Source organism: Macaca mulatta, chromosome 4 (assembly GCF_049350105.2).
Source record: "Macaca mulatta isolate MMU2019108-1 chromosome 4, T2T-MMU8v2.0, whole genome shotgun sequence".
Lineage (NCBI taxonomy): Eukaryota > Metazoa > Chordata > Mammalia > Primates > Cercopithecidae > Macaca > Macaca mulatta.
The window spans coordinates 41,660,265-41,682,682 of record NC_133409.1 but is presented as its reverse complement, the minus strand read 5'-3'; the positions used below and the strand labels follow the sequence as shown (position 1 = coordinate 41,682,682).

The following is a 22,418-nucleotide window of genomic DNA, read 5'->3' as shown; positions in this document are numbered from 1 at the left end:
GGCAAGAGGATCACTTGAGGCCAGGAGTTTGAGACCAGCCTGGCTAAAATATCAAGACCCTGTCTCTAAAAAAATAAAAATAAATTAGCCAGACATAGTGGTGCATGCCTATAGCTACTTGGGAGGCTGAGGTGGGAGGATCGCTTGAGCCCAGGAGATAGAGGCTACAGTGAGCTATGATTGCACCACTGTACTCCAGCCTGGGTGACACAGCGAGACCCCATGTCATAAATAAATAAATAAATACCTGCCAGAAATAAGAAAGTGTCAAAAAGGATGGAGATTTATTGAAAGGACACTATAGCCAACCTGAAAATGTTCCAAATAGTCTAAGACAGAACAATCTGAACAATAAAATAATGATCATATTGGATTATAGATTATAGAATAAAATAAGCATCCATGAGTCCATATTAATATAAATAATTGAATAAATAAATATATAGATGAGAAAGGTTAGCTTTTTGTTATAGTAGAGTTGCGATTGATAAATGAAAATGAATGAGGAAAACAGAAAATCACCAGTAGGCAAACACCACAGTAATAATTATTGCAGGCAAGGACCATCAATGACTGCTAAAGTAGGCAAAAGGATGAGGAGAAACAGGATATGTGATGGTTTTCAAAGTGTCTCCCCACAAGATATTTACTAACTGCCAAGAGAAAACAGTAATTTTATAGTGAAGGAATGTGGTAGACACTGCCTCAACCAAATGATCAAGGTAAGCATCACTAGTAAGAAGACATGTCAGCGTCACGTCATATACCTCCTGATAGGATGCGCTGAGAAGGACACAGCATCACACTGTGGTGTTCTTGCCAAAAATACACAGCCCCAACCTCATCACAACAAGACATCAGTGAACCTCAAATAAAAGACATTGTACAAAAACCTGACCAATACTCCTCAAAACGGTGAAGGTCTTGAGAAATAAAGAAATACTAGTTACATATTGGAAGAGACTAAGGTGACGTGACAACTAATTATAATGAGGGATCCTTGATCAGAAAAAGGACATTGGTAGGCAAACTGGTGAGATTCAAATAATGTCCATAGATTAGTTAATAGTATTGTACCAAAGCCGGGCGTGGTGAATCACATCTATAATCCCAGCACTTTGGGAGGCGGAGGTGGGAGGATTGCTTGAGCCTAGAGTTTGAGATCACCCCAGGCAGTGGGGTAAAAACCCATCTCTACATAAAAAATACAACAATAAGTCAGGCATGGCAGTGTGTGCCTGTGGTCCCAGTTACTAGGGAGGCTGAGGCGAGAGGATAAGCTGAGCCCAGGAGGTCAAGGCCACAGTGAGCTGAGATTGCGCCACTGCACTCTGGCCTGGGGGACGACAGAGTGAGACCCTGTCTCAAAAAAAAAAAAAAAAAAAAAAAAGTATTGTATCAATGTTAATTTCCTGGTTTTGATAATAGTGCCAGAGGTATATAAACTGTTAAGGTGAGGGCAAGTGGCTGAAGGCTATACAAGAACTCTCTGCACTATTTTTGCAACTTCTCTGTTATCCTAAAATTATTTCAAAATAGAAAGTTAAAAAAAAAAAAAAGTGTTTAATCTTTTTTCCAAAAGGAGCACACAGAACAGAGAGTACAGTACAAGTCCCTTAAGAATTTGTTTTTTCTCAGACTATTTTCTCACTTGTCATCAAGAATCAACTTTTAAATTATTGGCAGCGTTAGTCCTGTAGTACAGGCTGCTTGTGGGTGACCAGATGCAGTAATGCTGAGCACAGAGACTATGATGGCAGTGCTAAGGTAAGAGTATTGATAATGTACGCATACTTCCTATATTAACAACAATTGTTAAAAGCTGCTTCAAGCACTTGATATTACCACCAGTTGTTAAACTGAATCAAGCACGTGCTCCAAGTTCACATTAATGTGAATTGAACAGCATTGTATACGTACGAGGAGCTTCATGCAAGTGTGATACACTGCACTCACAAGTATTACGATCTTACTAAGCATTAGAAATACCCTGTGTTAAAGCAGCTTGGTCTAGGCCAAGTGTGGTGGCTCATGCCTATAATCCTAGCACTTTGGGAGGCCAAGGCGGGCAAATCACATGAGGCCAGGAGTTTAAGACCAGCAACATGGTAAAACCCTGTCTCTACCAAAAATACAAATATTAGCCAGGTGTGGTGGTGCATGCCTATAATCCCAGCTACTCAGGAGGCGGAGGCAGGAGAATCGCTTGAACCTGGGAGGCAGAGGTTGCAGTGAGCTGAGATTGTGCCACTGCACTCCAGCCTGGGTGACAAAGTGAGACTCCATCTCGGGAAAAAAAAAAAAAAAAGAAAAGAAAAAGAAACTTGGTCTAGTTATTTTCCTCTGGGGAAGTAACTATTTGGGTGGGAATAGTTTTGTTGTTGATCCCATCATGCTAGTTTAGAAACAATGCACTGGCCCCACTTTCCCACTCATAGGCTTTAAGGCCCCCTTGAGTCCCAATGTTTCTCCTGACACATGGCTTTCTCCTGACAGTCCCCTCTGCTTTACATTGTTCCCAGAGGGTCCTGGGCCACCGTTTGAGCTTCCTTCTCTCAAATACCTCTCCCTCTTTCTCTATCAAGCCAAGGCTCCCCTCCTCAAGAACTCTGCATAGGCCCTTCAGCCTCTATGAATCCCTCAGTGAGTGAGGAAACTACCACTGGATTTAGTCATTGCAAATGTACTTTATTTACCCCTTAGCACCCTTACTACATGTATGTGTTAGGGTTCTTCAAAGAAACAGAACCAATAGGATACATAGAGATACATAAGAGAAGATTTATTATGGGTATTGGCTCATGCGATTATGGAGGCTGAGAAGTTCCACCATATAACATCAGTAAACTGGAGAACCAAAAAAGCTGGTGGTATAATCAGTCTGACTCCAAAGGCCTGAGAACCAGGGGAGCTGACTGTAATTGAAGGCCTGAGAACCAAGAGCTCCGATATCCAAGAGCAGGAGAAGGTGGATGTCCCAGCTCCAGAAGAGAGAAAGAGAATTCACCTTTTCTGCATCTTTTTGTTCTATTCAGGTCCTCAGTGGATTGGATGATGCCTTCCCACAATGGAGAGGGCCATCCTCTTTACCAAGTGCATTGATTCAAATGCTAATCTCTTCTGGAAACACCCTCACCCCTCACAGACACATCCAAAATAATGTTTACCAGCTATCTGGCCATCCTTAGCTCAGTCAAGTTGACATATAAAATTAACCATCTCAATATACATGTGAATTATATATATAACTAGGTCTATACCTGAGATAATCTGAGATATTTGTAGCTGTATTCATTTGCACTTATAATTTAATGTTATATTTGCATGTGCTCTCAGCACTCTTCTGTATAGTTGCCCTAATTCTCCTTTAGATTGTCATCTCTTTGAGAAAAAGGACCAGATGTTCTATGTCATTTGCATATTTTACAATGTCTAATCCGATGACATGCACTCAGGGAGCCACCATGAAAGACCAAAATAACAAAGCACTGCATGAACTTACAATTTTCTACTTTCTTTAAATTATTTCAGAGAATTTTTAACATCATATATACATATGTAAAATGATAATTTTAAGTTTACAGAATTAAGAGGATATTTAAATATAATAGGATTAGAAATTTTCCTTCCCTAAAAGTGAGATTATAGTCAACAGGACTACAAACCTTTTTACATTATTTAAAAATTTCAGTTTAGGGCCAGGCATGGTGACTTACGCCTGTAATCCCAGCACTTTGCGAGGCCAAGGCGGGGGATCACCTGAGGTCAGGAGTTTGAGACCACCCTGACCAACATGGAGAAACCCCATCTCTACAAAAATACAAAATTAGCCAGGCATGGTGGTGCATGCCTGTAATCCCAGCTACTCAGAAGCCTGAGGCAGGAGAATCGCTTGAACCCAGGAGGTGGAGGTTGCAGTGAGCCAAGATCGTGTCATTGCACTCCAACCTGGGCAACAAGAGCAAAACCCCGTGTAAAAAAACAAAAACAAAAATTCAGTTTAGAAATCATAACAGAAATGTAAGACTAATTATAGAAAGTTTTAAAAGGTCTAATCTTGTCCTCTAATCTAGAATCATATTTTCTTAAATTATTTTTAAATCACTTTATTGCTTTCTAAATACAAATAACCCTAGTAGGAATACCCTTCCATTCTGCCAACAGTTTTTGAAGACGTAATATGTTTAGCCCCTGCAATCAGTGCTGGGTTTACAAAACTAAAACACATGATTTTGACTTACTCCTACTGCACTATCAATACATTAAGAAATGGGATTTTGGAATAAGAGATGAGATAGAGTAGAGGTGATGTTTGGTTAGCCTTAAGAGTTAAAGCATGAGGACATGGAAAAATTGGAATCCTTGTACACTGTTGCTGGGAATGTAAAATGATACAGCTACTATGGAAAACAGTATGATGGCTCCTCAGAAATTAAAAATAGAAGCAAGCACCCTTGTGAACCAGCAATTTCTCTTCTGGGTATATATTCAAAAAAAACTAAAAGAAGGATTTCAAAGAGACATTTGCACATTCATATTCATAACAGTACTATTTACAATTGCCAAGAGGTGGAAGCAACCCAAGTGTCTGGCAACAGAAGAATGGATAAACAAAATGTAGTGTATACATATAATGGAATATTATTCAGTCTTAGAAAGGAAAGAAATTCTGACCCATGCTACAACATGGATAAACCTTGAGGGCATTATGCTACGTAAAATAAGCCAGTCACAAAAAGACAAATAGTATATGATTCCATAATTTTATGGCTTTTTCACTCCTGTAGTTCAGCAAGTAGGAGGGAGTGGCACCCAGTGGCTTCTTCTCTCCCATCGTTCAGCAAGTGGGAGGGAGTGTTACAGCTCTATTACTCCTGCTGCCCACAGCTTGGCGAGCAGGAGTGCTACATCCCTTTCAATCCCACAGTTCAGTGAGTTCTGGGTTCTTGTCCCATGACCAAGAGGAATAAGGTACATAGACATTGGAGAGTGAGCAAAGCAGAGTAGAATTTAATTGAGTGACAGAAAGAAAGTTCTCAGCCTTGAGAGGGGACCTGAAATTGGGTAGCCATCTGTGAGGCTGAGTCTGGGGGTTTTATGGGCTTAGAATGGGGGCGCGGTACATGCTGATTGGTTCATGGGTGGTCTTGGAAAAAGCACAACTTGACTGGTTAAAAGGCATCATTCAGAAGGAAGCAATTTTGAGAGAGTGGGTAAGATGGGGATAGAAGTTTTCACTCTGGTTGTGGACTGTCTCCGGAATTGGCAGCTTGCTTCTCAGGCTTTAAACTGTCCTTGGCTTTAAGGTCAGGTTTCACTGGAGACCGATCCCTGTCTGCCTAGGAATTTGTCTGTCTTCTGTCACTATAAATGTGAGGTATCTAGAGTAGTCAAATTCATAGAAACAGAAAATAGAATGGTAGTTTCCAGAAACTGAGGAGAAGGAGTAATGGGGAGTTGTTGATGGGTAGAGTTTGAGTTTTGCAAAATGAAAATGTTCTGGAGATTGGTAGCATAGCACTGTTAGTATACTTAACACTACTGAACTGTGTACTCAGAAATGATTAAGATGGTAAAATTTCTGTCATGCACTTTTTAAAACCACTATACAGAATTTTAAAGGAGGGATAAAGCAAGCCAGGTCTATGTAAATCGGGCTTTGAAGAAGGACACTCTAGTTTTTGTTACAATCAAAAGATGATGAGTTCTCTTTAAATTGTTGAATTTAAGGTGCCTACTCAACAGTAATGTCCAGGATGTTCTAGATGTAATAGGACTGGAGCTAGAGGTGTAGAGTTTGTCATCCACACGTCAGAAGTACTTAACCTTCATGGATTTGAATGAGCTCATCTATGGAGCAAAAGTAGAAACATAAAAAAGTGAAGGATAGAACCCTAGGTTCCAGCTTAAAAAGGGGGCAGGTAGTAGATAAAAAGGCTCTGAAGAAGAGAAATAGCAGCCAGAGATTTAGAGGAAAATACTGTTCACAGATCAAGTAGGGTAAAGATAAAAGTTACCTAGAGGATTTGGCTGGTGGGACTTTGATGACCTTGCCAAAGTGCCCATATAAGAATGGTGGGATGGGGTTCTCCGCTGCTCCCACTGGACTCCCCTCCTCTACACAGGGGCTCTTAACGTGTGATTCATGAACTTGGGAGAGGCTTCAGGAGTCTGTGCAAATATAGCAAAATCTAGGTAAAACCAGGAAATCTAGGCAAAATGTTGCATGAATGTGTTTTTATTCTGGGGAGAGTTTTTATGACTTTCATCAGATTTTTAGTAGGTTCCATGATCTGATAAATGTTCTATGTGCCAGAGTATATGGAGCCAAAATTCAATATTTCTGCTACCTTGATTTCACTTAAATTATGACTGTAATTCCTTCTTGTGGACCAAGTTTAAGGATTTAATCACAATTTATAATATTTTTTCTTATGGGAAGATATTATTAACAAAAAATAGCCAAACTCTGTATACTATTTAGAAGTTTATTCTGAGCCAAATATGAGTGACTATGGCCTGTGACAGAGCTTTCTGGAGGTCCTGAAAACATGTGCCTAGAGCAGTTGGGTTATAGCTTGGTTGTATACATTCTAGGGAGACAGAAGTTACAGGCAAAGACATAAAGCAATATATGTAAGGTAGATATTCAGCCCAGCAAGGCAGGACATCTGGCAGGGATTGGGAGGTGGGGAGGTGGTTGGGGTCCCAGGTCATAGGTAGATTCAAAGATTGGCAGTTAGTTGAAAGAGTTAAACTTTGCCTGAAGAGTTGAAGTCAGCATAAAGAAATGCTTGAGTTAAGATAAGGGCTATTGTGGAAGCCAAGGTTCTTATTATGTAGATGAAGCCCCTAAGTAGCAAACTACAGAGAGAATAGATGGTAAAATCTCTATTGGACCTTAAAAAGTGTCAGACTCCTAGTTGAATCTCTCCTGGATCAGGAAAAGACCTGGAAAGGGAAGGGATTGTCTACAGAATGCAGATTTCCCCCACAAGTGATGACTTTGCAGGACCATTCCAAAATATGTCAAATAAATATATTTTGGGGCAAAATACTGTGACTTCCTTTATGGCCTGTTGTTTGTCATGGGATGCTATACTAGAGTCAGGTTGGAATTTGGTATCTTATTGCTACAAAGAGTCTGTTTTGTCAGCCTTATGATCTTTATTTTAATGGTATTGCTGGTCAGTCATGCCTAAACTCCAAAGGGAGAAAGTATAACAAGGAATATCTGACCTTTCTTCCCATCATGGCCTGAGCTAGTTTTTTCAGGTTTTCTTGGGGATCCCCTTGACCTGGGGGTATGTGGTTCTTCAGTCAGTTGGGGGGCTTAGAATTTTATTTTTAGGTTACAGTATCATCCAAGTTTTTTGTTTGTTTGTTTGTTTGTTTGGAGACCAAGTCTCGTTCTGTTGCCCAGGCTGGGGTGCAGTGCCACAATCTCGGCTCACCACAGCCTCTGCCTCCTGAGTTCAAGTGATTCTCCTACCTCAGCCTCCCAAGTAGCATGCCACCATGTCTGGCTAATTTTTGTATTTTTAGTAGAGACAGGATTTCACTATGTTGGCCAGGCTGGTCTCAAACTCCTGACCTCATGATCTGCCCGCCTTGGCCTCCCAAAGTGCTGGGATTACAGGCATGAGCCACCGTGCCCAGCCACAGTATCATCCAAGTTCTAAACTGGCATGCAGATGATCTCATGTTATACAGTGTGTTTAAATTGGAAACTTGTAGCTTCTATAGTTTAAATTTCAATGGTTAGTCAACAGGTTAGAGGAGAACACGCACTAGAAATCAGCCTAATAGTCAAAGAGAGATAGTCTTACTAACGTATCAGCCTGTGTGTGGCATTTTCAGCACCTGCTCTGCATCCCCTTACATTTTGGATGTTATAGGCAGAAAGTATTCTGCATACTCACATGTGTTTACATAATCTCTGTATATCTCAGTTTCCTTATCTGTAAGCAAGTTAATAGTTGCCAGATATTGTGTAATCTGAAAATGAATTTTACTTGTATAAACACTTTTAAATATTCTTAAAGGGTTTTTACATCTTTGCCTTTCTTTCAGATTTCTAGCATTTTCCCCACATATGTGCAATGTGAATATGTATTGATCATTCTTGAATTAGATCATTCTGTTTGAATTAGATAATATCTTGTGAATTTTGCAAGTTCAATAGAAGAACAAATCTGAGTGCCCAGAAATCCATCCTCACTTTTGGAAAAGCAGTTTGGAATATATCCTATTGATGGCGGGGCAGGAGGGTAGCACTCATATCTTAAGAAATTAAGGCAATGAGTCATATTTTATAAACGCTACCATTGATATTATGCCAAACAGAACTAAGGCCACATTTCAGCCTTGCATCTGAGAGTGATACTGCTGATCAAGAAGACTTGGATGTAGAAGATGACCATGAGGAACAGCCTTCAAATCAAACTGTCCGAAGACCTCAGCCTGTCATTGAAGATGCCGTGGCTACCTCAGGCGTGAGCACGCTTAGTTCTACTGTGTCTCATGATTCCCAGAGTGCTCACCGGTCACTGAATGTACAGCTTGGAAGGATGAAAATAGAAACCAATAGGTAAGTCCTACGCTGAAATGGGTTGGTTTCTAGTCTTTTACTAAAGAGCATGTGTTTTTGGTCTACAGAATATGATTCCCATATCCCATTCGTGGAAACTTGATTGAATGCCTTTCTTTATAAAACAAGAGAGGTTTAGTTTAGCCTCTTTTGTCAAATACCACTTTCTGCCTCTACCAATTTAAGCCTTTTTCAGCAGCATTTGATTAGTTCTTCATCTCCAAGTGCCCTAAGATTTTTCCAGTAGCTTCGTTATAGCCTCATGGACTGTCTAAGAAACAGGCTCAGAGCAGCATGTACCTTCCAGTAGATAGCTGAAAGAATAGAAAGCTCATGTTTTTGAAAGCCCAGTCAAGTTCTTATAGGAGAGGAAGATTACTGAGGTCGAGGGAACAAAACTAATTAATGGTGCTAAAGATTTGTATTTTAGAACCTAAAAAGGAAGATAGTTGACCACATTTGTGATTCTATTTTGTTTTTGATATATTATAACATATCTGGAGTATAATTTGCCTTTGATAATTTGGTAGCATAGAACCCACAAGATCAGATCATTAAGTTAACAGCAAATGTTTCCTGTTCTTCGCAGATGTTGTTGGTACAGTTCAAGGTCTGAATTTTTATGATTTGTAGCTTCCTGTGCTGCCTACAGTTGACATGTGGGAAACTAACTTTATTACTCTGGGTTTGCATTAAAAACTTTTTTTTAAGTGAATCAATAACAGTTGTTCAAATATTTAGAAACCTTAATTGAAAATTCTAGTTGTTCACCAGGGAGATTAAAAATATCTTATTTCCAGTCATAAAGTTTAGGTTTTTAAAGGCAGGCTTGTATACCAAAATGAGTACAAGTGGTGAAAGCTCATCCTATATTCAGAAACATGAGATTTGGTTGCATGGTTAAGTAAATCCGTATAGACACATCTTCTATGATGTGCACAGAGCAGTCTTATTTTAATAAAGGGAGTTGCCTCTTTGACTTTCATATCCCAATTTTGTCCTCTGAAACCCAGCTCTTGCCATCTCTACTATTTAGTGGGAAAGAACTTGGGTCTTTTCTCTTCTGAGACTTCATGGAAATCTTGGTTTCCCTCATTCCTTCTCTTCTCAAGCAAGAGTCCAAGGATAACACCCCATCATTATGGAAGTTGTCTGATAGTCACTTATCTCTAGGTTACTCTCTGTTGCCCAGTCCTGAGTGGTGGTGTTTTTTGGACTCCTGCTGTGATCTCTGGAGGAGGAAAGTTCACTCATTACTGTTTTGGTTGACCCCTTCCCACCCACGACTTCTGGTTAGAATTACACAGATAGTAAAGCTACTTTGTTTACCAAAGAGCTGGTACATCTGCTTTTCTGGTCCTGAAACCTCCTGTCTACACACCTGGCAATGTCAATAGGACCTGCCTCTCCTAATGCAGCCTAGACACAACTCCTTTTCCTTCTCTCCTTGGCCTATTTGCTTAGCGTTGTGCTCACCACCCTGGCGCCACTGTCTGTCTACCACGCTTGGGCCATCTGCAGTCCCTGAGGGCTTCCGGCCAATTTCTTCACAGCTTCCTCCTTTCTCTTCTGAGGGTCTCTTTGTTCTAGCTGAGGGCCTGCTTCTCACATCTGCCCATCTCTGTTGAAAAGACTAGCATTTACCCACATTTCTTTATTACATTAGTACGTAACTGCAGTTTTCACAACAACTCACACATTTTTGCTTTTTCCTCTACATATTTACATTTGAATCTGTGAAATCTACAGATAATCAGCCTCGTTTTTCCTTTTTCAGTAATATCTCCCACGGCTCTCCATCACCCGCAGAAAAGTGACATGAGGGACGATGTTTGCTTCATCCTTGATTTGAAGAAAGGACAGCAGCTTTAGTACAAAAACCAAGTAATCGAAATAAGGGACCAGTCCTGTCCATGTTGGTCCTTCTAATTTTCAGTTGAATACTACCTGAAATATAAAGGCATACCTACTGCAAAATGAATCTAGAGGAAATGTTACTGTGTTTTTAGGAAAGGTTGTAGCTCTCATATTAAAAATTGTAAGCTTAGAATATTTAGGATGATCACTGATGAAGGGAAATCAGGTTTATCCTGCTCGGAGGATCACCTGAGCCCAAGAGGTTGAGGCTGCAGTAAGCCATGATTGCACCATTGCGCTCCAGCCTGAGTGATACAGCAAGACCCTGTCTCAAAAACAAAAACAAAAACAAAAACCTATCTCAAGAAGAGCTGCCTGTTTATCTAATTTCCCCATCCTGCAGTTCTGGAATTACCCACCAATCCACCTCACCACTCCTGCCCATCCAAGGTTAAAAATTGACCTCATGGCAGATCTTGCCATACTTTTTTGGAACAGAAAGGCAGACAGTTGCCTTGATTTCAAAATATTGCACTACTAAATAAACACAAAGTAAAAATAAAATTGATATACTGGATTGTTCTTAAGATAAATACCTCTAAGAGCTGGATTTGGAGCAAATGAGGTGGGCTGTCAATACTCTGCTTCCAGTGTTAAAGTTCTGGTGTTTAAGGTGTTAAAGGAAAGCTTCAGACAAATTAAATTTAATGGAGTTTAATTGAACAAGAAAAAAATAATTTGTGAATCAGGTGGCCTCCAGAATCACGGCAGATTCAGAGAGACTTCAGGGATGCCTCATGGCCAGAACAAATTTACAGCAAATAAAAGTAAAGTGACGTTCAGAAATCAGAAGTGTACAGAAAGAGCTAGATTTGTTATGGGTTGGTGTTCACCTTATTTGAACACTCAGCAGTGTATGAGTGGTTGAAGTATGGCTGCTGGGATTAGCCAAGACTCAGCTATGGTTACAGACGCACACTCCTAAGTTAGGTTTTCAATCTTGTCTACCTGTTAAGTTATAGTTTGTCCACGAGGACTCAAATATGCAAGTACAGAGTCCTTCTCAGTCCACATTTCATTCATTTTAACAAAAGATAAAAGGAAAATTACATAGGTTAAACTCTAGAAAATGTCACTTTGTTCGTTGAGAAAACAGTAAGAAGATACCATCACCATCCTATACATATAAATTAGCAAGTAGGACAAAAATACATACCAGATCAAAAAACTGCCAACTTAAACATTCACACGGAGCTTGCTGCCCATTTCTTTGGATATCATTTGTTTTGGACTAGATAAGAAGGCTCCCTCCAACCCTCTGCTCCCTCTGCTAGCTTTTAGTTCATGCTGCTTCATCCACCTCATTGTGCACCACACTTACCCTGCAGCTGTCTTTGTTAAACTATTTTCCTCCACCCACCTTCTCTGTCTACCTCTCATTGTGTTTTACTTTTGTCCCACCTCTGCTACTTACTCAGCTGTGATCCCTTCTCCTATCTGAGGATCTCATCTTTATGTCCTGTGGGAATTGGGTTGAGCCTGGGGGTCTGGGCAGGTTTCCTTCCCACTGAGCCCTGGAAAGGCTGTTTTCCAGGGACTGAGGCAGCAAGGAACAGAACAGCCCTTATTAAAGACCAGACACTGACTTGGCACTGTACCTATGCTGTCTCATTTAATGCTCACAATAATCTTTTCTGGAAGCTTTAGTTTTCTTTTTTACAAACAATTTGAAAACTGAAGCCTGGAGGCATTAGGTAATTTATCTAAGGTTAACACAGGAAGTGCAGGGCTGAACCAGGACACAAGCCCAGATCTGTCAGTTGCACGATGCTGCCTTCAGAGTATGTCAAGTGAAGCAGAAACAAACTTTTCGATGGAACTTGGTCTTGAGTTAAATCTATCAATACTCAGAAAATGAAACAAATAGAGCTTGTTAAGAGCTGTAGGTTATGCAATGATTTATCTCGATAATCTTAATAATGATATATTTTAAATTATTATTTCTGAATCCAAGTTACACTAAGATACTTTTCTAAAAAATTAGAGCACCACTTTTCATAACTTGGAATGTTTTCTTTGAGAAATTCTATTGGAAATGGTGAGTAGGTTACCAGTTGGCTCTCAGTTGCATAGCAAACCTTCTGTGGGTAAGAACTTTGGTATGAATATCACAGTTTCTCCTTGTTTCTTTGGGGACTGCATCAGATGCCAACTAGGAACTGAATGTACCAGGAACACAGCTATCCTTTTACCCGCTTCACCCCCTCCCCCTTAGAAGGGAGAGGACTAATAGTAACAATCACAATGGTAGCAACAACCATGAACATTTATTGAGAATTTGGTATGTGCCAGATATTCTAGGCGACCTCACCTATGACTATTTCTCAAATTTTCATAGTTTACAAAAAGTGATTACCTTTCTGATTTGCATTGATTATGGTATTATGCACATTTGCCAACTTTTTTAATGGGCGTCCATACATGTAAAATATAGGTCTGTTAATATCTGTATCCCATATTTATATTTTTGATATTTATGGTCATGAAAAGAAATAGCAGAACCCATCTCTGAGGATTTTGGCAGGCAATCTGTGGTGGAGGTTTTCAGTTCTTGTCTGCAGGCACAGTCTTCCAAAGCTTTGCTTCTGGACACGGGGGTCTGTGGACCTGCGACATCAGTGTCACTTGGGAGCTCATTATAAATACAGTCTCAGAACTCACTCCAGGGGCACTGGACCAGAATCTGTATTTCAATAAAATCAGGGGTATTCGTGCTTATTATAGCTCATGTCTAGAAGGTCACCCTAGACCTGGCACAATGGCACGTGCACACACCTATAATCCCAGAGCTTTGGGAGACTGAGGTGGAAAGACCATTTCAGGCCAGGAGTTCAGAGAACAGCTTGGACAACATAGCAAGACTCTGTCTCTACAAAAAAAAAAAACAACTCAAATTAGCCAGGCATGGTGGTGCATGCCTGTATTCCCAGCTGCTTGGAAAACTGAGATGGGAGGATCGCTTGAGTCCAAGAGTTTAAGGATGCAGTGAGCTATAATCGGGCAACTACACTCAGCCTAGGCAACAGAGAGAGACCTTGTATCTAAAAAATAAAAATAAAAATAAAAGGTCACCCTGTGTCACCTAATGTATTTTTCTTCTGCAGATTACTGGAAGAATTGGTTCGGAAAGAGAAGGAATTACAAGCACTCCTTCATCGAGCTATTGAAGAAAAAGACCAAGAAATTAAACACCTGAAGCTTAAGTCCCAACCCATAGGTGAATAGCAGAAAATTTTATAGTAATACTGTTCAGCCAGGCTGCCACAAAAAACCAAGCAAGCCAACACGAAGTTTTATTTGTGGCTAAGTCAGCATTTGTCACTTCTACCATGACTGCAAGCAGGAATTCCTTTAAAAAAAGAAATATCATTTTTAACTCTAGCAAACTCATTTCTATAAGTACAGTAAAAATAGATTATTCATAATCATCTTTTCCTGAGATTACGTATTCCTGAGGTAAATAGGGCTCTCCATGTTTTTAATCTTCCTTTATTTTTAAAGATTTCACAATATTACTAGAATAAATAATACTATTTTTTGTCGTTTTGCATCTATATTCTGTGTATTCTAGCTTTTTTCCTTATAATTTGAAGAGGCTTAAATAGAATAAAGATGTAGTAGTAAAAAGGCATAGGTGGGGAGAATGTTATTTAGCCCATTTAGAGGATAACAGAATTCTCAGTTATTTGTTTAGATATATGGCTCTTTCATAGTAGAAAAAGAGATTATGATCATTATATAGTTCTCTGCTAGTTGTGTTCGTCTTTATTGCATGAAAAACACAGAGTATAATTTTGGTGCACAGAGTTTATTCTAAGAAACCATAAAATTGATATGAAAGTATAACGTAGGAGTATCATTTCATTATTGCTTTTGCTTCTTGTTTACTGGTAAATTCACTTGTCTGAGTTTTATTCATACGATCATTTATACTGCCAAACTCAATTGTTTCTATGAACTGTTCTCTGATAGAGCAAAATCTTTTAAAGTATCAATAAATGTCTGTTGATTGTGAGGGTCTCAGATGACCTCTGTTAGGTGAAACTAAGAAAATCTTCCCAAAATTCTGTTCTAGAAATTCCTGAACTGCCTGTATTTCACCTAAATTCTCCTGGCACAAATACTGAAGATTCTGAGCTTACCGACTGGCTGAGAGTGAATGGAGCGGATGAAGACACTATAAGCCGGGTAAAGAAAACTGTCTGTGGGACAAGTATTCTTTCACTTCATTTCATAATGTTGGGTGCCTGCTATGTGACAGGTACAAGGGAGATACTGGTAAGCAAATCAGACCCAGCCTTGCCCTCCTGAGGCTTACAGACCAGGGTAGGCATGTGATAATCAGCTAACTCCACAGATACAAATGTGATTCTACACTGGTAAATTCTGTGAAGAAAAAGGTATCAGGTGTTATTAGACAGGGAGAGAGAGAGGTTGGGGAAGATTCTTGGAGAAGGGGATGAAAGAGCTGAAGGCTAACAGAATATGAGGGAGTAAATAGGCCAATTGTATGTATGTTCGGGAGGGGTGTGGGAGGGAGACCAGGGAAGAACCTTGTGCAGTGGGGCTGCAGTGTGTACAAAGACAGTGAGGCAGGCAAAAGCTCTGTGGTCCTGAGCCCCTTAGGAATTTAATATGTTTGAAATGAGAACCAGAAAAAGTGGGAAAAAAATAAAGATAGAATTTAAAAAATTCTTGTTTCTAATTCTTTGTATGTTAATTTTTATTTTATTTTATTTTTTTTATTTTATTTTGGAGACAAGGTCTCGCTCTGTTACCCTGGCTAGAGTGCAGTGACCGTAGCTCCCTGCAGCCTTTGACCTGCTGGGTTCAAGTGATCCTCCCACCTTAGCCTCCTGAATAGTTGGGACTATGGACATAAACCATCATACCCAGCTAATTAAAAAAAAAATTTAGAGAAAGGGTCTCGCTATGTTGCCCAGGCTGGTCTTAAACTCCTGGCCCCAAGTGATTCTCTCACCTCAGCCTCTCGAAGTATTGGGGTTACAGGCATGAACCACCATGCTAGGCCTGTTTGTTAAATTTTTGATTCTCTTTCAACATTATTAGACTCCACTAAGCAGCAGCTATTTTATTGCTACTTAATGAAATGAATCTAGTCGACTTATTTCAGAAACATTTTCTATACAAACCATATTTTACTTATAATAATCTAATTCCTTTGTGCTCCATATAGACTTTTTTTGATTTTGTTTTTTGAGACAGAATCTCACTCTGTCGCCCAGGCTGCAGTGCAGTAGTGCGATCTCAGCTCACTGCAACCTTCGCCTGCCAGGCTCAAGTGATTCTCCCGCCTCAGCCTCTCAAGTAGCTGGGATTACAGGCATATGCCACCATGCCCAGCTAATTTTTTGTATTTTTAGTAGAAACAGGTTTTCACCATATTGGCCAGGGTGGTCTCAAACTCCTGGCCTCAAGTGATCCACCCACCTCAGCCTCCCAAAGTGCTGAGATTACAAGCGTGAGCCACTGCATCTGGCCCCTATAGACTTTTGTAATGAGCGTGAATAGCATTTATGTTCATTATATGAACACACAGGCATACATTGAAAGATTGTAATATTTGATAGAGGGGCCCTCTTAATACAATATTGTTTTAATTTGTTTTATATTTAAATTTTTTAAATAAATAAGAATAAAGATATCTCTTCTTTTGACTTGATAATTTATTAACTAAGATAATTTCGGGCCGCCTTGGAAATCTACATTTAACAAGTTACAGCTGAATACATTTAAACAACTCCAGAATATACATTCCTGTAACTTAGGCTCAAATCCCAATTACGGAATAGTAATTGATAATCTACTAAATAATTGCCCTTTCTTATTTGATTTCAAAGCTTCAGGACAGGTGCAGTGGCTCCCACCTGTTATCCCAACATTTTGGGAAGCATAGGCAGATTGCTTGATGCCAGGTGTTGGAGATGAGGCTGGTCAATATAGTGAGACTTTGTCTCTCTCTATATATATAAAAAAAATAAAATTTAAAAATGTAAAGGTGCAGTTCAAATTAAGATTCTGCTTTTATGGTGAATTACAGTCAAGTGCCTTTGCTTAACCATGAAAAAATAAGTTCAGAAATTAAGCATAGGCAACACCTTTCCAGGAACACTTTTTATCCACTTGAGAAAAAACAAAGCTACATAGCATTGAACTTCTAAATACAAGATTTGTTTTTGAACAGCAGATGTGATTACAAGTGAGTCTCATCTGTTCATTAGAAGACCATTCAGAAGTTCTGTGTCACTTGTAATCTTTTTGCATTTGGAAGTTAATATGGATGCATTTGTATTTTTTTTTTTGTATGGAGTCTCACTCTGTCGCCCAGGCTGGAGTACAGTTGTTCAATCTCAGCCCACTGCAACCTCTGCCTCCTGGGTTCAAGTGATTCTCCTGCCTCAGCCTCCCAAGTAGCTGGGATTACAGGCACATGCCACCACGCCCAGCTAATTTTTTGTATTTTTAGTAGAGATGGGGTTTCACCACTTTGGCCAGGCTGGTCTTGAACTCCTGACCTCAGATGATCCGCCTGCCTCAGCCTCCCAAAGTGCTGGGGTTATAGGTGTGAGCCACTGCACCCAGCCTGGATGCATTTATTTGTATTTATTGAGTAATAGGGAGGCCTTTCCCCTAATAATCACAGAAGATTGTGTTTTTAGTAATTTCATTTTTAGATTCATTTTTAATTATAGTCAAGGTTTACATTATAAATAGAGTTTGTGCTTTATTAAAGTTATATAAAACATCTTACTTTTGTGCATATTCTACTTTCTCTACAGTTTTTGGCTGAAGATTATACACTATTGGATGTTCTCTACTATGTTACACGTGATGACTTAAAATGCTTGAGACTAAGGTACCACTTTTCTTTCTGTTGTCACGATAGAAAGAGTACCGGGCTAATATAAGAAAGTCTGAGTACCTGCCCAGGCTGGGTCTCTAATTAGCTTTGCAGTTCTGGACAGAGCTCTCTAGTTCTTAGCTGCTCTGAGTAAACTGAGTTAGTTGGACCATTCTATTTTTGAGGGCTCTAATAACCAATATTTCTATATTAGTAAGTGAAAATCAACTGGAAGAATTTTTTTGAATAATATGCAGACTAAGTCCATGCAGATATTCTGAAGCTGCCTTACACAAATGCTTTAATTGAGTTCATGATGGTGTTATACTCAATAAATATTTGGAGGAGGTGCTGACTTGCCCTCCAAAAGCCTGGTATAATCTGATATAATTTATTATTAATTAAGGCCAAGCATATAACTTTTTTTTTTTTTTCCGAGACGGAGTCTCGCTTTGTCACCCAGGCTGCAATGCAGTGGCGTGATCTCGGCTCACTGCAAGCTCCGCTTCCCAAGTTCACGCCATTCTTCTGCCTCAGCCTCCCGAGTAGCTGGGACTACAGGTGCTCGCCACCATGCCCAGCTAATTTTTTTGTGTTTTCAGTAGAGACAGGGTTTCACCGCGTTAGCCAGGGTGGTCTCAATCTCCTGACCTCATGATCTGCCTGCCTCAGCCTCCCAAAGTGCTGGGATTACAGGTGTGAGCCACCACACCCAGCCCAAGCAGAAAACTATTATACCCACCATTATAAAGACAAATTTCAAAAATGCTGAAAATCTGAAATGATGTTTTGGGACACAGCAGTTTGTGGGAGTGAAAAGAGAAGGAATGGAGGGAAGATGAGAAAATATATACAAAAAGAATACATAATAACTGATCAGACTTTGGGATCTTCTTCTGACCAGAGCAGATGAAAGCTAAGAAGTCACTTTTCTATTTCAAGGGCAGTGTTTCAAATGAAATGTTCTTTTCACCATGTTCTTGTGTCTTTCAACAGGGGAGGGATGCTGTGCACACTGTGGAAGGCCATCATTGACTTTCGAAACAAACAGACTTGACTGTTGCTCAATTTAATCTTCAATGGAAATTCTAAAAATTAATACAGATCTGACCTTCTTAGGGGTGGGAAAATCGAAGGGAGAGGAGAAAGGAGCTGCACTTTAAATCCAGTATTTGTTTACTCACGTTAAAAAAAAAAAAAAAAAAAGACAAAACACACTGAAATTTCCTAACTACATCTATTTCTATAATTTTTAAGGACTCTTCATAAGGACTCTTAAAATAATCCTGAACATTAGAACCCTAACGTTCAGGAAGATTTTAATCTAAGCATTTTTATGGAAATATTTTTAATGCAGCAGCTATTGCACTTCAGCCAAATGTTTATTTCACACAAAACGGATGTAACATTTCATGTGATTGTGCACCACTGGAACAAAACCAAAATGTGACCATAACTTTTTAGGCTTCTGTGTGTTTGTAATACGCTCTAATAATCTGAGTAGAAATGCATAATTTCAATTACTGTATAAAGTTTATGTTTTTTTAAGTGTGCAGAATCTGAGAGCAATGGTTTTTACTTCTCTGTGTTAATTGTAATATTGACTATATTTTGTAACTTAAGTTTCTGACCTGTCGTACATTTGTTTGAGTCGTTTATGTACTACTGAACTGTACCAGTTGCACATGCTTGAACCGTAGTAATGTTAGCTTGTTCTAAAGCTATCCATTGTGTCATATTTACTCTAAAAATTAAAAAGACTCTCAACATACTGTTTTGATAACTTCTAAAGAATTCTTATTTTGTATTGACAAACTAGATAGTCTGCTGTGTTAAATTTCCAGTCGTTTCTCCAGCTATAACATTTAGTAAAATCTGTCTTCTATTCAAGCAGTCAGACAACTGACATCCAGGTTGTTCCTCAGGGGAATGGAGGTTTAAGAAAGGGTAAGCCTGGGCAACAAAGTGAGACCCCATCTCTACAAAAACTCAAAAATTCAGCTAGGTGTGGTTGTGCACACCTGTGGTCCTAGCTACATGGGAGGCTGAGGCAGGAGGATCACTTGAGCCCGGGAGGTTGAGATTGCAGTGAGCCATGATTGTGCCATTTCACTCTAGCTTGGGCAACAGAGTAAGACCCTGTCTCAAAAAAAAAAAAAAAAAAAAAGAGGGTGAGGAAAAAAAGAATAAAGGAAAGTATATTTTTCTCAAGGCCCCAAGTTATCTTGGATGACTATTGTGTATCTTAAGGCGTCTGCAAAGACCATCTTAATGGAGAATACTACGTATTTATTTATTTATTTGTTTATTTATTTATTTATTGACAGAGTCTTGCTCTGTTGCTCCGGCTGGAGTGCAGTGGCACCATCTCAGCTTACTGCAACCTCCACCTCCCGGGTTCAAGTGATTCTTGTAGGTCAGCCTCCTGAGTAGCTGGGATTATAGGTGTGTACCACCACACTCAGCTAATTTGTATTTTTAGTAGCAATGAGGTTTTGCCATGTTTGGCAAGCTGGTCTCAAACTTCTGACCTCAAGTGATCCATCTACCTTGGCCTCCTAAAGTGCTGGGATTACAGGTGTGTGCTACTATGCCTGGCCAAGAATACTGTATTTTTCTATCTCCTCAATTTACTCATATTTGGAGAAATATTTTTATTTATTTTAAGCTGAATAGTATATTTTTATGAGCCTGCCCATATTGATCAGAGGAAGTCTGATGCTCCTAGATGGATAAATGAAATATATTTTCTTAAATACAGAGGAACCTGTTTATTAGGCAGGATAGAAATGACATAGAGCTGTTTATACATCATGATTTCACTCATATATAACAGTCTTTGACAAAGCAGAAGATACCTTTATTTCGACGTGAAAATCCAGGTACAATATATTTTATATTGCATTAGAGTATTCAAAACATTCTCACTAATGTTTTCTGATTGATTGATTGAGACAGGGTCTCGCTCTGTTGCCTAGACTGGAATGCAGTGGTGCGATCATAGCTCACTGCAGCCTTGTCCCTTTAGGCTCAAGCAATCCTCTCATGCCAGCCTACAGAGTAGCTGGGACTACAGAGGCATACCACCACAACCAGCTAATTTTAAAATTTTTAGTAGAGGTGGGATCTCACTGTGTTATCCAGGCTGGTCTTGAACTCCTGGACTCAAGTGATCCTCCTGCCTTGGCCTCCCAAAGTGCTGGGATTATAGGTGTGAACCACTGCTTCTGGCCTCTTTTTTAACATCCTAATTTGGAGGACACAGTTGTCTCTGGTATCCTGTGTGGATATTCTGAAAGAAGTGAGGCATAAATTCAGTGACACGTCATTTGGCTCATGCTGAAACACAGAGTAAGCTGTTTATTCAGCCACAGTTCATCTTCTCAATTCTAATGGTGAAGTGCTTCTTTTGACTGTATATAGGATCAAGGTACCCATCTTAAACCAAATCTTCAATGATACAGTCTTTCCTTGGCACCTTCCTGCTACCCTGTCTTTGTGAGCAGATGATCCTGTGTCCCTACATGGTTCATAACACATTCCCAGGCCAACATCATTAGCCATTTGTCAGAATTTTGGGTCTCAGGCACAAAAGAAGACAGTTCCATTATGGAAGGCTCCATTATGGAAAGGTTTGCGTTTGAAACGCTTTTAGGATCAATCTAGGGCAGTGATTCTCAACTCAGCTTCACATTAAAATGACTTGGATGCTTTTTCAAAAATATTGATGCCACCACCTTGGGACAACTGAGTTTTTATTGTTGTTATTTTTTCTTGAGACAAAATCTCTGTCACCCAGGCTAGAATGCAGTGACACTATCATAGCTCACTGCATCCTTCACCTCCTGGGCTCAATTAGTCCTCCCACCTCAGCATCCCAAGTAGCTGGGACTACAGGCGTGGGCCACCATGCCTGGCTAAATTTTTTTGCTTTTTTGTAGAGACATGGTTTCACTTGTTCAGCTCACTCTCATCTCAAACTTTTAGGCTCAAGTGATCATCCTGCCTCGACCTCCCAAAATATTGGGATTAGAGGCGTGAGCCACTGTGTCCAGCTGGAAAACTGTTTTTACTGGTCTGGGGTGGGGCCCAGATACCCTTTTTAAAAATTAGTTTCGCAGGTAATTTAACATCATCAAGCCTCACCTCCTTATTTCAGGTAACAGCTAGAGAGGGAAATGGCGAGCCCCTTTCTATAGAGGGAATAGCAAGATGGTTAACATTCATCACTTGTTTAGTGTAGCAGGAGGCTGCACACACAGGCCTGAAGCAAAACTGTAACTCGACTTGTGACCTGGAACAAGTTAATTAGCTTCTCCAAGTCTCAGCTTTCTCATCTGTGAAATGGAGGAAATGGTGTACCTTCCACATAGGTCTATTATAAGATGTAAATAAGAAAATGGAGGCTGGGTGCAGTGGCTCACGCCTGTAATCCCAGCACTTTGGGAGGCCGAGGTGGGTGAATCACTTGAGGCCAGGAGTTCAAGATCAGCCTGGCCTACATGGCGAAACCCCGTCTCTACTAAAATTACAAAAACTAGCCAGGTATGGTGGTGCACGGCTGTAATCCCATCTACTCGGGAGGCTGAGGTACGAGAATTGCTTGAACCCAGGAGGTGAAGGTTGCAGTGAGCCGAGATCATGCCATTGCAATCCAGCCTGGGCGACAGAGCAAGACTCTGTCTCAGAACACAAAAGAATGCAGGAGAGGTGCTCAGCACAATGTTTAGCATATAGTAAACACTGAGATATGCTTGCTATTGTCATCACTTATCCTTCATTCAAAAGTATTTATTAAATACTGGGGGCCGGGCACGGTGGCTCAAGCCTGTAATCCCAGCACTTTGGGAGGCCGAGACGGGCGGATCACTAGGTCAGGAGATCGAGACCATCCTGGCTAACACGGTGAAACCCCGTCTCTACTAAAAAATACAAAAAACTAGCCGGGCGAGGTGGCGGGCGCCTGCAGTCCCAGCTACTCAGGAGGCTGAGACAGGAGAATGGCCCGAACCCGGGAGGTGGAGCTTGCAGTGAGCTGAGATCCGGCCA

General features: G+C 40.1%; 1 protein-coding gene across 6 annotated transcripts in view; it reads left to right on the top strand.

Moving 5' to 3' along the window:
- The window catches only part of MAP3K5 (mitogen-activated protein kinase kinase kinase 5), a 242,259-nt gene extending 223,119 nt beyond the window's left edge, over window positions 1-19,140 (top strand). For all 6 annotated transcript variants that reach the window (XM_077999454.1, XM_077999452.1, XM_077999455.1 and 3 more), the window contains 5 exons: window positions 8,347-8,590; window positions 13,612-13,724; window positions 14,583-14,695; window positions 17,308-17,384; window positions 18,366-19,140. In XM_077999454.1, the coding sequence (XP_077855580.1) occupies window positions 8,347-8,590; window positions 13,612-13,724; window positions 14,583-14,695; window positions 17,308-17,384; window positions 18,366-18,426 (608 nt within the window). In that variant the 3' untranslated portion in view covers window positions 18,427-19,140. The remainder of the gene's footprint in view (window positions 1-8,346; window positions 8,591-13,611; window positions 13,725-14,582; window positions 14,696-17,307; window positions 17,385-18,365) is intronic.
- Window positions 19,141-22,418: the final 3,278 nt, after the last annotated feature.